At 41.7% G+C, this 17,118-nt stretch overlaps 2 protein-coding genes across 6 annotated transcripts in view; one reads left to right on the top strand and one right to left on the bottom strand.

Annotated features, from left to right (window-relative positions):
* BACH1 (BTB domain and CNC homolog 1) overlaps positions 1 to 15,353 on the bottom strand; it is a 43,333-nt gene extending 27,980 nt beyond the window's left edge. For 2 of the 5 annotated variants that reach the window (XM_049104527.1, XM_035709414.2), the window contains exons 1-2: positions 14,584 to 14,766; positions 14,087 to 14,304 (exon numbers count right to left, since the gene is read on the bottom strand). The gene's annotated coding sequence lies outside the window, so the exon portion shown is untranslated. Of the gene's footprint in view, positions 1 to 13,660; positions 13,877 to 14,086; positions 14,305 to 14,583; positions 14,767 to 15,201 lie in introns of those variants that run through there. The other 3 variants (XM_025449703.3, XM_025449704.3, XM_025449707.3) reach the window with 3 other exon arrangements.
* LOC125754105 (basic proline-rich protein-like) lies at positions 14,295 to 16,281 on the top strand. Its single transcript, XM_049104524.1, has 3 exons — positions 14,295 to 15,018; positions 15,364 to 15,988; positions 16,119 to 16,281. The coding sequence occupies exons 1-3, from the start codon at positions 14,295 to 14,297 to the stop codon at positions 16,279 to 16,281; spliced, it is 1,512 nt and encodes a 503-aa protein (XP_048960481.1).
* Positions 16,282 to 17,118: the final 837 nt, after the last annotated feature.

Below are 17,118 nucleotides of genomic sequence, written 5' to 3'. Positions count from 1 at the left end.
TTTAAAGTATATAATTCAATGAGTTTTGACACTTGTATATGTGCCTGAAACTACCACCAAGATCAAGATACAGAAATTAAAAAAAAAAAAAAAAAAAGACACAGAAATTTCATCACTTAAAATTCCACATGTCCCTTTAAGGCCTCCTCCTTCCCTGTCCCCCTAGCTCCAGGTAACCAATGATCTGCTTAATGTCACTGCAGATTAGCAGGCATTTTCTATGATTTTTATAGAAATGGAATTACACATTATGTCCTCTGGCTTCAGGATTCTTTCATTCAGCTTAACGGCAATCATACTGCATACATCAGATACTTCTCCATTGCTGAATAATATTTCATCATAGGGCTATACCACTATTCGAGTAGCCACTTAACTATTGATGGACTATTCTAACAAAGATGGATACAACTGCATAGTTTCCAGTTTGGGATTACTGTAATAAAGCTTCTGTGAAAATCGATATGGACATATACTTCATTTCTCTTGGGTAAATAAATACCTAGGGATAGAAGACTTGAGTGAAATGGTAGGTTTATGTTTAACTTTTCAGAAATTGCTGAACAGTTCTCCAAAGCAACTGTATCATTTTAGACTGCTACCAGCATAAGAAGTCTGATTGCTCCAGTCTCAGCAATCCGTGGTATTGTCAGTCTTTTAAATCTTAGCTACCCTAATAAACGTACAGTGGTATCTCACTGTGGTTTTAATTTGCATTTCCTGATGCCCACTGATGTCGAGCACCGTTTTTATGTGCTTATTGGCCATTTGTGTTTCTTCTTTTGTGAAATATCTGTTCAATTTTTCCACTCATGTTTACTGGGCTGTTTTCTTACCGAGCTGTAAAAGTCAGCAGAATTTTTATTAGGATTGCAGTGAATCTATGTACCAATTTGGGGAGAACCAAAATCTAAAATGAGTCTTCTCATGAACAAACATGGCAAATCTCATTTACTTAGATCTTCTTTCAATGTTATTCTGGTGTTTTTAGTAAAGAGGTCTTGCGTATCTTTTGTTAAATTTATTCCTAACTAGTTTATGTTTTTTGTAGTCACTATAAATGAACTTGCTTGCTAAACTTCATTTCCTGGCTTTCTGCTGCTACTATGTAAACATAAAATCAAGTTTTTAAGTATTAACCTTGAATTCTGCAATGTTACTTAATTCACTTATTAAGCACCTTTTACAGTTGCTTTGCAGATTCCTTAGGATTCTCTATGTACATAATCATATCATCTGCAAACAGAGCTTTACTTCTTTCTCATCTTTACACTTATTTCTTTTTCTTCCCTTATTGCAATGACTAAATAGAGACACTGCTGAGAGCCAGCATCCTTACCTTATTCTGTTATAAGGTAAGTTTTTGATATTTCACCATTAAATATTATGCTAACTGTAGGTTTTCTAAGATGAGCAACTGCTGGGTAGAAAAGGAGGTGTGGTAGTTATTACCTCCAGTTAACTCAGGGTTCCTACTAGAAACTCAAAGGGGAAAAAAGCAAAGAGTGAAAATTCCCCCAAATTCCCCAGAACAGTGAAATTCCCAAATTCATTCAGCCTTCCCCAAGGGCACCCTTCATTCCTACACCACTTTCTAAGTACATCCTAAGATCCCCAAATCAGGAACTGTAGATTAGAAAGGCATAGAGTAAAAAAAAAAAAAAAAAAAAAAAAAAAAAAAAAAAAAAGGAAAGGCATAGAGTGTTTTATCAGAAAGCACACCTAAAACTGAAAGACTCTATCAGAACCACATAAACATAGTGCCTAGCTGCTCTAAAGATCACTAGAGTGGACGGCACAGAATAGCATTTTATATTTGATGACACACCCTGCCAGCTGAGCAACTTACTTTACATCTCTCTGACGTTTCCTTTACCTTTTGGTAAGGTAGGGACAAGAATAATACTTTCTATTGGGAGGATCAAATGAAATAAATATACATAATGTTTTTAGAACAGTGCCTGACATATAATGAGTGCTCAATAATTGTTAGCTATTATTTGAATTTGATGCTAGAAAGGTTTTTTGAGTAGCATAAGGCAACACTGAAACTCTAGTTAAAGAAGGGTAATAACATACTACTTAGCTTTCCCAGGCCCAATATCGACACAGGTATAATAGACACCGTTAAATGGTTTTCAACTTTCAGAACAGACAAATAATGGAAGACTTAATACAGTTATAAAATGGGATAGAGATATTATTAATCTTGACAAAATGAAAGTAAAATTGACAGGCTGGGAGATGTAATCAGAGAGAACTTTAAGGAAAGCTAGTATTTCTGTATGACTTATAACACTGAGTCAAAAGATACTTCCTTAGATTAGTGAGATCAAATTAAGAAATAAAACAAAATGTGGTGCTGCAGAAGTGACCAAGAACAGAAATGAAACAACGGATTATAAATATACTTATAGTAGAAACAACAAAATTAAGATCCATGGTAAAAAGGCAGTCAACAGACAATATCTTAGGTTCATAAATAAACTGAGGTATAAACATCTTAGAGACAGAGAGATAACTACCATAAAAATTAAATAGCATAAATAAGTAAAGATGAATATTATCTATGAAACAGAATTAGGGGTAGGGTGGGGGGGTACAACAGATAGGGTAGCTTCATGATACATCTTTCTATATTTTTTAAACCAAAAATGTATTACTCTGATTAAGAACATAAAAGATATTTAAATAGTAAATAAAAAATATTAAAATTAGGTTAAGTCTAAATTGTTGATAATTTGGTTGTGAGTCTTAAATTTTTTGAAGATTTTCCAAATAGAAAAAATATTTGATAAAGAGAAAAATCAACCTTTAACATTTTATATTATTTTGACAAAACTAGGAAGTGGGAAGGTAAAGAAATATAATAAGATTCCTTATTTAGGAGCAATGTTATACATATGGTTTAATATTTTATACTGACAATGATACCAATTCAAATAGCTTCTTTTAAAAATTAAGGGTATCTTCTAAAGAAATGACCTATTGAACTAACAAACCACTAGAACCTTACAAAATCTGATGAAATCTGTATTTCTACCAAGAAAACCACTCACATAATAAAATTCTGCATTTGTTTTTGGTAGAACTGATAAATTGAACCACAAGCTGATGCTCTGAGACCTGCAAAATTGACAAATTTCTGCAGTCTCACCAAGAAAAAAAATATGAATACACAGCATTCCCATTATCACACAAAACATACTGTAATGACTCTTCTCCCAATACCCTTCCATCTATAATAAGATTCTCTACTTGCCTTAATAGTAGAACTCCCAAAGAGCCATTTACATACACTGTCTTCACTTTCCTCTCTTCCCAATTTCACTTGAGCCCACTAAAACCAGGCCTTTACTCCTCCATTCCATGGAAACCACTGCTAACTGTCAAATTTTCAGTCTTCTAATACAGCATCTCAGCAGCATTCAACAGGTTGATCATTCTCTACCTGAAAGCCTTTCACTTGGTTTCCAGGATACCACAGTCCTGATTTCCCACCTTACTGGCAGGGACTTGTCAATTTTCTTTGATGGATTATCCTCCTTTTGCAAATCTCTAAACACAGGAGAGCCCAGGGCTTAGTCCTCAGATCCCTCTTCTTCTTTGCACACATTTCCTAGGTCACCTCATTCAGACCCAAAGCAAGGACAGGATCACATATGGACTTACTGTACATTCTCATGAGTATATTTGGTCTAATCCCAGCAACTCTCTTGAACTTTATACTCATGTACTCAACAGCAGACTCAAATTACTACTTGTATATATAACAGGCATCTCACATTTAACACACAAGAAAACTTGTCTCCCCACCTCTAGTTATGATATATGTCAAAACGTTAATTATGGTCACATCTAGGTAATTTTTGTTTGTTTCTGCAAATTCTTAACTATAAATACATATTACTTTATAATCAGAAAAATGTTAAAATAGACAACTATAAACAAAAAAATGCAGTTCACATTTATTTCAATTGAAATTGAAAGGCTCCTTTCATTGAAATTTGAAGCCTCCCAAAGAGTCAATTCTGAAGAATGCCAAATACTTTTTCTCCTTTATAATGTATATTTCCTCTAGTCATCCATGGTACCGGTTTGTCATGACAGTGTATGAAATTCATGAGCAACTCTAAACACAGTAGCCTTCATTGATACCTTTGCAATAATCATGAAAGAATAAAAGAAACTGTATAGGACTCTAAAATAAAGAATGACTTAATGTGGAAAAAAGAGAACTCAGTTACAAGAAAATAAGGGGGAAGGATCCATCAAGTCAGGTTTAACTATTTAAACAAGGGCAAATGTGCATCTATCAGACTTACGTAGCTCAGTAATATCTCCTGACCTATTTTTTTTGTCTCACAAAAGCCTTTAAAAAGGGTAAAAAGCTAAACACACAGAATTATGAGATGCAAAAGAAAAGACAGTTTAAGCTATTTTAACACTACCAGCAGAATAATATTGGAAAGAACAGCAGTACTGGGATACAATTAGAGCTTTGCCAGTATTACCAGTGGGATCTTCTATGACTTCATGCTTCAAGTTTCCCATAAGAAAAACAACAGTCTAAGAATCGAATGGTTTGGTGCATTTAATATCATAGTGTTTGGCACGAAACCATTAATATTTTATTATTATTATTGTCATCATTATGCAAGTGACCAACAGAAAACTGTATTTTAAGAGGTTCTACAGGCCCAGGAATTAAGTTACAAAATGCAGAGGCTCCTAAATCTTTAAGAATAAAAATTTAGTAAGCCTAAGATCTCAAACAAGGTAAAAAGAAAACATCAAAACTGGCCAGTCTGCTCAGGAGAATTGCTAGTTTCACAGAGCTAAAGAATTTCTAATTAAAAAAACAAAACAAAACAAAACAAATTCATCCAGTATGATCCACTTCCCTACTTCTGTTATAGATGCAGAAACTGAAACCCTGAGGGGTTTAGTAACTTAAAGGTTGAAGAGGTCTTCTGCCCCAAATCCAAAGAGTACGATTTAATTCACACACATGACCTAAGAGGCACATATGTGCAGGTTTTCTTGGGTGAGGAGGATGGCAGGGCAGGTGAAAGAGGGATGGAAGAATTAGGCACAGAGAGAAATGTCTCAAGTACCTTGTCTGTTAAAGGACATTCAAGGAATTGCAAATTTCCCTTTATTACTCAATATCTGATTGATTAATTTCTGATTAACATTTCTTGGATTACATAAACAATCTCATATATCATTAAAATGAATTTAACATTAAACTATGCTGAACTTAAGTCAAAATCTGTAGTTATACTCTATATACGGAAAATTTAAGAAAAATAAAAAGAAAATTTAAAAACAGAATACTAGGAGACATTTCACTAAAAGCTACTTTCAATACAGGGTATTAAAATGTTCATGTCCTATATTCAAATTAAATATTATAAATTCTTCCTATGTCATTTTGTTTTCAAACTATAAAAAGTATAATCATGATCCAAATTATTTATTTCTGATTGCCTAGAGGAAGTGAAAGTCCTAAAACTACATCAAACTATAACAAAACTATAGATATAGGGATGTCTGGGTGGCTCAGCAGGTGAGCCCCTGCCTTTGACCCAGGGCATGATCCCAGGATCCCGGGGGTCGAGTCCCACATCCGGCTCCCTGCAGGGAGCCTGCTTCTCCCTCTGCCTATGTCTCTGCCTCTCTCTCTCTCTGTGTCTCTCATGAATAAATAAATAAAATCTTTTTAAAAATAAATTAAAAAATTTTTAAAAACCTTACAGATCTAAGAGTTAACACATATAGTATGCAAAGTAATTGGAAGGGGGAGAGGCAGGAGACAAACAACAATGAAGAAAAAGTGCCTTCAAATTCCCAAGCCCTCCTTATATATCATCTTGCTCCAACTCATAATAAATTTGAGTTAAAAAAAAAAAAAGATTTAAAAAGTTGTGTAATAATTTTAATTAAATAAGGCAGCAATTATAGGCGAATAATTAGAATACTGAATGAATCACAGATCTGAAATTTTTTAAATTAAGTAGAGGTATGAAATTGAAATGCTTTATTTAAAAATAACCTGATCCCCTAACCCCTGAGAGTCACCGTAGTGCTGCAGTATCTCAATATACATAATATACATAGCTAAAACTAAAATGTTTAAATCTCTTTCTTGTCATTTTATTAAGTTAACTTGGAGGTCAAAATCACCATCTCTAAATAGGGATTTCCAAGCCGCAGACTTTCCACCTAAGCCCTCATAGCCACTTTCCCAAATACAATAATTACAAGATTTTGCTAAATAGGTAAATATGAGGCTTGTAAAAAAAAAAGCTGAAATATTTCTCAGTGCAAATATTATTCAAGGATCACTGAGTAGATAAATACTATTGCTTTTTACCTGAGACAATTATTTTGGCAGTATAGGCTTCCTAAATTCTATTAAAAAAATTAATACCATTTCAAAACCCTACCTTAACCATCTATATCACGGCCTCCTTGTTATTATCAAATAGGAAAACCTATTAGCAATTAATTTCTACTTTGTGAATTTACAACACTGTTTATGTACTTATATCATTTGTTTACTTTTCACAAGCATACATGGCACCAAAACCTGGCACTGAAAAGAAGGAACAAGAATGACAAGAATAAAACTCCTTTAGTATTATCAAAGTACTCTAAAAAGTTTGGAAATGTAAGAAGAATGCTATATAAATTTAAAGTGGCATTATTCTTGAAGTCCGAAAAGAATAACAAATAAACTGACCACAGGACCACTTTTCCTCCCACTATGGGAATGTGTGTGTAGAGAGAGTGCGACGCTCCTGTTTGTATCTGTAACTCAAGACTTTGAGTTCCAAAGAATCTTGCCCATCCAAGTCAATGAATCAAGCACTCTATTCCAGCCAACCCAGTCTCACCACTCAGGAGAGCCACAGATATCACAGGTGCGCGTGCCCTGCAGATTAAGAGAGAAAGGGGGATTCTCTTGGTATAGATATAATCAGAAGCTACAAAATATAATTATACATTTTCCTTACCCTGAAAATATTAAGAAAGGACATAGAACTTTTGACCTGTTTAGAGTACTGAGAGAAATACACTCCTTCCATAGGGTTTTTTGGGGGGGGGGGGGGGGGGGGGGGACAGAACAGGCATTTTCAATTTTAAAATATTTTTAAATAAAACATGTATCTAATCTGACTGTTAAAGTAAGACTTGATCATGGCAGGAAATATAATAAGATGGGGGGGGGCAGTCACCTAAAATTCCCAAAGAAAACCACACTTTCTTTTTCTACTTAGAAGTATATGTCTGTGTGTAGTGATGGTGTAAATAATAGGCAAGGGCGGTACTGCTGACCACCCAACACCATTCACTCCCTCATTTTCTAATCATACCCTGATTGTGTTCACAAATCTACTCTCTACCTAAGGCCATGTGTTTCTGGGGAAGCAGATCCTGGTCCCAACTGAAGATGAATGATGATCCATCAGCTAATCACAGTGGTCTCATTTCCCTTGATATTGACTCATTTAGGTATGGACTTATGTAAAATATTGGCCCAGGAACAGAGAGAAGAGGGTCAGGATGGCATCTATTATGATGCTTTGGGGAAAGGTTTTACTTACTAAGAAACATCCTAAGGGGAAAATAAATAGTCCTCTCCCAAGAAACTTAGTCACTGACTCCTGACACTTGAGCTCACAGCAGCCATCTTGTAACCATAAGAGGAACCAGCCAAGAACAAAAGAAAGACACATCCTGCTTCTTCAACCTTTTCCCACTGACATAATTTTGTTATATACGTACATACACACACACCCTTCCTGACCCAACTTCCCCCTACTAAAATCCCTCTTCTCTACTGTTCTTCCATGCTAAACTTCTCCAAAGAAATGTCAAAACACGCTGTTTCCTCTGCTCAACTATGCATTCATCATTGACTTCACTAAGGCTTTCCTGATTTCTTAAAACTTAGGTTTCTTATATTCTATGGTTCCCAGGGACATTTCACATGTTGCTGTTACAGCAAGTAACACATGCTATAGTAATGGTTTGTCTCTTAGTAACTTCTAAAAAGTTTTATATTCCCAATATCTACAAAAGTTCCTGGCATACAAAGGCATAAATATTTCTTTCATAAGTCAAATGTAAACCCAATACCTAACAAAGGCATACCACAGATGATGAAATGAGTTTACCAACCCTACTATCTATACACACCAAAAGCTGATTGTGTGTTTGTGTTTAAGTTTGGGGAGAGGAACAGCATGCAAGGGAAGATAAGAGACCAAAGTGCCTTGAAACTTAAAAACACAATTATTCTTTACTCTTCAGAGATAAGATAGCTGCTCATAGTTAACTCCGTGGAGGGGCAGGGCCAGGGCCTGAGAAGCAAAGGCAGGGAACCTAGTCTCTGAGCTCCTCTGCCACTGCTGTGCAATGCCACCAACCTGCTCCGGAAAGGTGTCCCGGCCCTCCTGAGGTCTGGAATAGACAACAAACCAGGCCAGTGACAATAGACATGCCAGGAGAAGCAAAACACATTTTTTTAAGAACCCCAAGAAATGTATCTGAGAGTTTGAAAAGGACTTATGACCATCCTTTACCCACAGAGAGACCATTAAGTAGGCCAAGTTATAGTGGCTACAGACTCATCCCTATCTATCATTTCCTCTGATTTCTCGGGATAACGGCTCAGAATGAAAACATGTAACCCTATTCAGCTGGGCAAAATACTTTTCTACTTCAAAAGTCTTTTACTAATGTGGAAAAAAATGATTAAAAGAGCCAATGGGTATTTTTCTACTCCTTCTAATTAAGTGATAAATCCTATCTGTAGGAGAACCCTGAGCCATGCTGGGAATACGCCTCAGAAAAACAGAGTAAATAAGGAAACGTTAGGTTCTTTGAAAATGAAAAGTGTCTTGGGCCAAGATTTGATAACCACTTTACATTTCTGAAAAACAACATTTAAGTGCAAATACACACTAATGAAATTACTGATCTTACTGAAAACCACTTACTCCAAAATGACAACCTAATAACTATAACCTCATAAATTTATTCAAAGGCTAATAAATCTTTTATAGACATATTTTATAATAAACTCTCTGATGGATCATTTCCTTCACTGACTTAGCTGACTTCCAAAAGATGCTGGTACACTTTAAATGAGGAATAAGGCATAAAGACAGGAGAGAGGGGCAAAACATTATTACCCTCACCACACTATTTAGTCTATTACCATGCAAGTAGGATATTATCAATGTCCAGGCTACAAAGGGGTTGAAAAATGACTTCACGACATACACTTTTTAGTGTAATTCCACTTTAATGGGGGTGGGGAAATAGAGTACAACTGTCCATTGTGACTCTAAGCCAATCTAAAAAATAACAACAAAAAAAGTGAGATAACTTTATCAGATAGACCTGGGAATAACAACTTTATAACAAAAGTATTCTTTTGAATGAGTTTCCTAAGGCATTAAGAAATGATTTAAATTTATTTTTACAAGAACATGATTTACACACAGGTTCAAATGCATTAAGGTAACGTTTTCAAAACTGTGCCAATACTGAGAAAGGGACCAGCAGCCTTGCCAACTTCACAGCATGCCCACTGTGCTCCTACAATAGTCATTAACAACCAAGATCCTGGCAACTACTGTTTCTTCCTTATGTTTGCTTTGGAGTAATTTTTATTACCCTATTAATATTCTCTAAACTGTCCCTAATCCTAAATTCAACAAAGGATCTGTTCTAGAGAAGGAGAAGTATTAGATACATGAGAGGTCTAACATCTGGCCAATCCAAATTACATTTTGCTCAACTCAATCCTAAATAAATTACAGGTGAAAAATTTTTGTCACAAGACAATTTTCTCTTAAGAGATGAGCTAAAAGAATGACTTCAATCCAACTGCTTCCTCAATACTCATACCAATAACGAAAACAGAAAGCAGAATTTTAAATGATCAGAAGTTTCTCCCCGGTACACATTTAACATAACTGAAGAGAGATACAGCACATAATGTCCTCTCCTTCACTCTTCTAAAAAATTCCCAAGTTTGAAAATCACAGAATTAAAATGAATCCATACCATATCACCAGTATGGCAAAAGTTTGCAGAACAAACACAGCCAGGACACACTCAATGTCCCATGGGAGGTAAAACACAAAACGTGTATCTTCATCATCAAGAAAATCACAGTCTGGAGCACCTGGGTGGCTCAGTCAGTTAAGCGTCTGCCTTGGACTCAGGTCATGAACCCAGGGTCCTGGGATCAAGCCCTATATCAGGCTCCCTGCTCAGTGGGATTCTGCTTCTCCCTCTTCTCTGCCTGCTGCTCCCCCTGCTTGAGCTCTCTGTCAAATGAAGGGAAGGGAAAGGGAAAGGGAAAGGGAGAAGAAAGAAAAGCAAGAAAAAAGAAGAAAAAAGAGAAAAGAAAAGAGAGATAAAAAAGAAACTCACACTCTGGGGAGCTTGGCTGGCTCAGTGGGAAGAGCATGCAACTCTAGATCTCAAGTCGTGAATACAAGCCCCATGTTGGATGTAGAGATTACATACATACATAAACAAATAAATTAAAAGAAACTCATGTTCTCAAGGATGGTCAGAATGTTTGACACAACCTTTCTGAATGCCCTACAGGTGCAAGAAGCCATATGATAAACATATCCACTATTTATTACGGCTAATTTTTCTATCTTGGCATAGGCATGTCATTTAAAGAAAGCACAATACTCAGGAGTAATTGGCAGGTATATCTAACATTCCAAATGTTCCCCAAACACTGCATGGGAGAACTAAGAAATTAGTCTGTCCTGATATTAATGCAGAAGGAAGCAATAAACAGGTTACTAAACCTGCCAGACCACTATCACATACAGAATGGACTAGATGCAGAATGGGAAGTATTTATTTCTTCAAAAGCCAATTCCAATTAACTGGTGATGACCATCTCCCGGCCTTTGTTGAGGTGGTTAGATCCTTTTAGTAAAAAGCCATATCCTGTGTTCCTTGACCTCAGAAGTTGGATGTTTGAGTTGCCGCTACTGACCTAACATCAGAATGTTCACTGGAGTTGTTTTTCCAGTAACAGCAATGTGCCACACATCTGCACACTGTCTCCAGTCTCCCTTGTGATCAATGGTTGCAATTCAGTACAAAGAGGCTGCAAAATGTGGCTGTGTAATGGAGCACTTCCCTGATTTTGAACAGATAGTAATACCTAACATGTATTAATGTTTAAGATAGAGCCAACACTTAAATATTAGTGCATTTAATGTCCAAATTGTCTCTATGATATACATTCCATCACCATCACTCCCCTTTTACAGATGAAAAAGAGGCACAAGGAGGTGAAGTAACTTGCTAAAGGCTGTAAAACAGGCAAGAGAGCCAGAACTGGACCACAGACAGTCTGGCTTCAGATCCCCCAGTTTTTTGTTTTGTTTTTTTTTTTTTAGATTTTATTTATTTATTTATGACAGACAGAGAGAGAGAGAGAGAGAGAGAGAGGCAGAGACACAGGCAGAGGGAGAAGCAGGCTCCATGCAGGGAGCTGGACGTGGGACTTGATCCTGGTTCTCCAGGATCACACCCCAGCCGAAGGCAGAACTAAACCACTGGGCCACCGCTGGGCCACTGGGGCTGCCCCAGATCCCCCAGTTTTAACCACTTCACTTACTGCCTCTCTGTCCATTGCACTCACCAAACCTTCAGTTCTGTTAATGTTATCCAGCGAGTAAGCCAGAAGTCCAAGTTTCATGGTGGTGTAAATCTATTTTACCTGCAGTTCAGAAATGTTTACTCTCTTCAAGGGGCCTGGATTCTGGCAAAGAGTGCTCAATTTACCCATACCTTGGGCTATCATTGGGTATTTTTTTTTTAATCAAACATTTTATAAATCATTTATTCCGCCACATAAAGTACACCCTCCATTTAACAGAACCCTCAGGAAATGCGAGTTTTCGGGTTAAAGCAATGTTCCCATGAACAGAACATTAGTCAGAAAATTGGAAGAAGCTGATTCCTAAAATACAAGTCTTGGAGAGATATGCACTGTGAATGGAATCTCTGACAATTAGTCATTTTAAAGAACTTTACAATCATTATTCTAAACATCATTTCTCACGGTACAGGAGTGTGGAAGGCACATGGCCTATGACATTTAACTGAATGGTAAATACTAACCATCCCTCCTCAGCATACTTAGACGTTGATTTTCTGAATATACACATCCCCCTAAGGGGAGGAATTCCACTTCCTAAGTGCTTTGCTGAATATGTAGTCTTATTAACCCTTAATAAAGCAGATGTAAACTTGGCCCCAAAAAATGACTTCAAGGAGTAACAGAAGAGAATAACTTTTAAAAGAATTTGTTATAAACAAGTCATACTCCAGTGTATAGATTATTTTCCAGTGCTCCCACTGCACCCTTTTCCATATTATTATACTTCAGATCATACGCATTAAACAAACCATCTTGGTTGTCTCCAAATTCAAAATACATGGTATCATATGTAATGGGCAATTCTGTATTTTTTTTTTTGATTTCCGTTCCTGATATCAACAGTGTAATGAGAAATTTACATTCAAGCTTCCAATCTTTAAAGTACAGCATAAAAAGGACTACGTATGCAATAAAAATTAAATGAATATTAACAACATTTTGAAAGAATGCTAGCTCTTAAAAGGAAATCAGAAGTTTAAAAAAGAAAAAATACTCCAGATGCTGGAAGAATATTACAGGCAGTGGTTAAATTCTTCATGTTCCCAACAGAAAAAGAGGAGCATGTACCCACGTTATATAACGTGTATGTACTACCATTAATCTTTATATTGAAGTTTTCCTATTTGCCATAAAATTAAAATCTCAAAAATCAAAGTTTTAATATTTTGTTCCATATGAATCATCTGGCACACCATATCAGAGAACCTAATACCTATAAAAAAAAGTTCATGATTTCTAATCTCCTATAGTCCCAAACTTAGAGCAATAAAATTAACCATTTTTCCCTCTATAAAATGTTTTAAGTGAATTACCATCAATAAGAATTAGTCATTCTTTGGACCACAGGTAAGGGCCATTCTCCACACCCCATTTCCCAAACTTTGTTAACAATGGGGGCTGGTTGGTGAGCTTGGGTCCTTTTTAAAGCAAGAAGTAATGACCTAAGACGTAAAGACACTCTAGCACCGTAACTGAGAGAATGAGACACGTATACGGTTTACCTTCCCTTAGACAGCTCTTTCTAGACTTGACCCAATGACACCTGCCAATTCCACTCATGTTCTCCTTACCCTTGTCTCCGCCGCTGGAAACTAGGGCTGTATGCACCAAAAAAGCCAAGGGCCGTGAAAACCGAGAGGAAGTCTCCTTCTGTGCTCTCATAAAGAACTTTTTATGAAGAACAAATTAAGTTCACTTTTTGAAACGTATAAACCACATAACAACAAAACCACAAGAGGGAAACAAAAAAAAAAAAAAAAAAGTCCAGTAAAGGCAGTAAATTATTTTTTATGACACTCCTGCTGGTAGGTTACTCCTAGCTGGAAACGTCTTCCTCAGTTTCAGCTCTCTCCAGCACAAATGTATTCTCAATCTGTCTTTAAACACCACCTGGCCACTTCCCTTAGGAAGTGCTCCTGCACTTCACCCGCTCATTACCTGTATCAAAACAGACGCCCCTGGCTGGGTCCCCTTCAGCCCTCTGAAACAACCCCTCTGGAGCACTCCTTGGCCTTTTATGGTGGAGGCATGTGATGAGAGTGTCTGCACCAGCTGTTCTTAATTACCTCTCAGGCTGGGGTGAATGACTCAGCAACCTAACTTTTTTAAGGAGTCATCCTACCTTGTTATCCCACCAACACACTGCACAATGGTAAACCACTAGACACAGCCACGTTAGACAACAATAACACACCACGCGATGCTGTCACTGAACCGAAGCCATCCCACTCCAAGCTGACTCAGGAACAGCCCTTTTCTTCCCCAGGCTTCTTCAGCCAAAGACAGAAGTGGCAAGTGCCTTCAAGCCCAGCCCAGCCCAGCCCTTCTGCACCACGACCCAAGACCAGGAAGCAGCCTGCCTACCTCTTCCCATTTCTCTGCTTGACCATGTGAAGCGCTCAAGTGCTCAGTCACCAACACGCCTGGTGGATTCCGCCCCTGATCTCTCTGGACTGCTCTAAACGCAAAGCCTCCGGACATCAGGAGCCTTAAAGTACGTGCATGCACAAGGGCCCGGCAGCGGCATCCTCCGCGGGTCACGGTCCCAGCACCGATTCACGTCTCCAAACAGATGAGCATCCCTGCAGAAAACAGCCTTTGTTCCTTCAAGCATCACACAGCAGCCTGCTTTTTGGTTTTATCTCCCCCCCCCCGCCCCCCGCACGCGTCTTTCACAATTACTACTACGCTATACCTGCATCAGCCCAAGTTGAACGCGGAGGGCTCGGAGCACAAAGGCCCCCGCGCAAAGCCACTCGGTGACACGAAGCCGCCGCGCAAGGAGCGGAGAGCGACGGCCCTGCCCACCCCCCCCCCCCCCCGGCGGGCGCAGAGCCGGCGCCTCGGTAACCCGCACCCACCCCCACGCCGGCGGCCGGAGGGAGCCCGAGCTCCAGCGGGTGGGCGCAGCCCCAACAAAGGGAGCTCCGGGGCGTCCGGCCCTGCGAACCCAGCCCTGCAAGGTGGGGGTGTTTTCGTTTGTTTTCGTTTTTGTTTTGTTTTTGTTTTTTGCTCCAGCCACCCCCTCGGCCACTCAAGGCGACCCCCCGCGCAGCAGGCACCCGGCCCGGCCGCCCCGAGGCAAGCAGCTCGCGGGACGCGGCGGGAGGCGGCGGGAGGGCGACACCGAGCCGGGCCGGCCGCGCGGGCGCTGCTGATGTGTCACAGTCCGGGCGGGCCGCGGCTACGAGGGCCGGACTGGGACCCGCGGCGACCCGGGGCGACCCGGGGCGACCCGGGGCGGGGAGGGCCCGTAAACAACAGCGCCGGCCCGCGCGGAGCACCGGTGCAGGCAGGTCGCCCCTCCCGGCGGCCGAGGCCACTTCCAGGAAGAGCCGCCGCCGCCGCCGCCGCCGCCGCCGCCGCCGCCGCCGCCGCCGCCGCCCGCCTCCCCGGACCTGCCCGCGGGCGGCCCCTCACCGGCGGGCACCCCGCTTGGACCCTCCCGGGAAGGGCGCGCCGGACGCCGAGCCACTCACCAGAGCCGAGGCGCCGCGCGGCCCGACTGACGGCAGCGAGCGAGCCCGGCGGGCGGCGCGGGCAGCGGTCAGGTGACTCACTCCCTCCCCGCGGCCGGCCGCCCCCTCCCCTCCCCTCCCCTCCTTCCTCCCTCCTCCCTCCTCCCCTCCCCTCGGCCGCAGCCGCGGCCGCCGCCAACCTCCCGGCGCCGAAGCCCCGCCCTCCGGAGGCCCCGCCCACCGCGCGGCGCCAAGCCCCGCCCTCCGGAGGCCCCGCCCCCGCCGCAGACCCCGCCCCCCGCGAGGCCTCGGAGCGCGGGCTGGGACCCGCCGGAATCCCCGAGGCCGCCGCCGCCGCAGCTGCGGCCGCCGCCCCCGCCCGAGGCCCACGCCACAGGTCGCGGGGAGGGGACTGCGGGCCCGGAGGGGACTGCGGGGCGGGGGCCGGGTCTGCGCGCCGCTCCCCTCTGCGAGCGCCGCCCGCCGCCTGCACGGGAAAGCCACCGAGGACCCCCCCCCCCCCCCCGGTCCTCCCCGAGCGAGGGCAGCGAGGACAAGGCGGGCTGACAGCCTCGGGCCGCGCGTGTCGCCAGGACCCTCGGGCCCAGGTCCCGCGGCCACCGGGCGGCCCCCCCCAGACCCCTCCCTCCTGCGCCGTCCCTGGAGGGCGGCTGGGCGCCCCGGTTCGCGAGGCGGTGTTTGAGCTCGCGGGTCGGATCTGCCGAGCGCATCCAGGGTTTTGTGGAAAGCATCTGGCAGCCCTACTTTCTCTGTCTGACAAAGAAAACAAGGGCATCCGGGCTAACAGGTGTTCCCCTATAGGCTGTGGCTGCCAGGAAACTGGGAGCCAGGGTCAGCTGAGCCCTCGTGGGGCTTTCCTCCTCCGATGCTCATTCTGCTGTTTATCCAATTGTCAGTTTCAAAATTGTGTTCCCAAGCCATTTAGCACCTCTGGAGTGTAAAGCGCTGCCTCTGCGAGGAGATGCACACGTGGCAAAGCCCAAGCTTATCGATCTAGAGAGAGAGACTGAGCGCGCGGAGTCGGTGCCAGCCGAACTGATTGGAGTCCAGGTGATCCGTGCAAAGGGATTTAGCTGTTAGCTGTGAGTTCAAGTGGAGAGAAAGAGGAGATGGAGAGAAATCGGTGGCTGAATAGCAGCTGCACCAGGGTGTGTGGACTCATTTTTAAACGCATATGCAGACAGCCCTGCCTGGAGCTGCCAGGGCAAAAAAAAAAAAAAAAAAAAAAACAAATTTACCAATCTAATAAAGTCGGTATTCTCACTTAGCATGACTGCATTTGTACTTATAGGTTAGGGACATTTGAGTTACGTCCAGAATACATGAGAAAGTGACATGAGTGCAAGGAGTGAAGTGATTGACTCTGACTTCAAATCAGGGCAGGAGGTGACATTGCATTGGGTCTTAACTGGGAAGAACGGGGCCCTGCAGTCCAGGGAGGGAAGAGCATATGCAGCAGGCTGTTAGTCCAGAGGGCACTCCAGACTGCCAGGGTTCATGGTGGGGTACAAACACTGAGAAATGAGAAAAGAACACAGACCAGGAAAGGATTTGGATTCTTCCACAAAGGGACAGTTTTTAAGGCTTTATTCTTCCATCCTAAGCCAATGAAATTATATTCTTCTTTCCTCCCACACTTTTACAGTGTCTTCTAGATGAAGAACAGATCCTCACCTCTGAGAGGAATTCTTCCTTCTTCACTTTATTTTTTTTTAAAGATTTTATTTTATTTATTCATGAGAGACACACGGGGGGCGGGGGGGGCAGAGACACAGGCAGAGGGAGAAGAAGCAGGCTCCATGCAGGGAGCCTGAAGTGGGACTCGATCCCAGGACTCCAGGATCATGCCCTAGGCTGAAGGTGCTAAATCTCTGAGCCACCCAGGCTTCCCCCTTCTTCATTTTAGATAATGGTAGT

The sequence above is a fragment of the Canis lupus genome, chromosome 31, assembly GCF_003254725.2.
Source record: "Canis lupus dingo isolate Sandy chromosome 31, ASM325472v2, whole genome shotgun sequence".
In the NCBI taxonomy this organism is placed as follows: domain Eukaryota; kingdom Metazoa; phylum Chordata; class Mammalia; order Carnivora; family Canidae; genus Canis; species Canis lupus.
The sequence above is the reverse complement of the archived record's forward strand: the minus strand, read 5'-3'. Positions and strand labels throughout refer to the sequence as shown.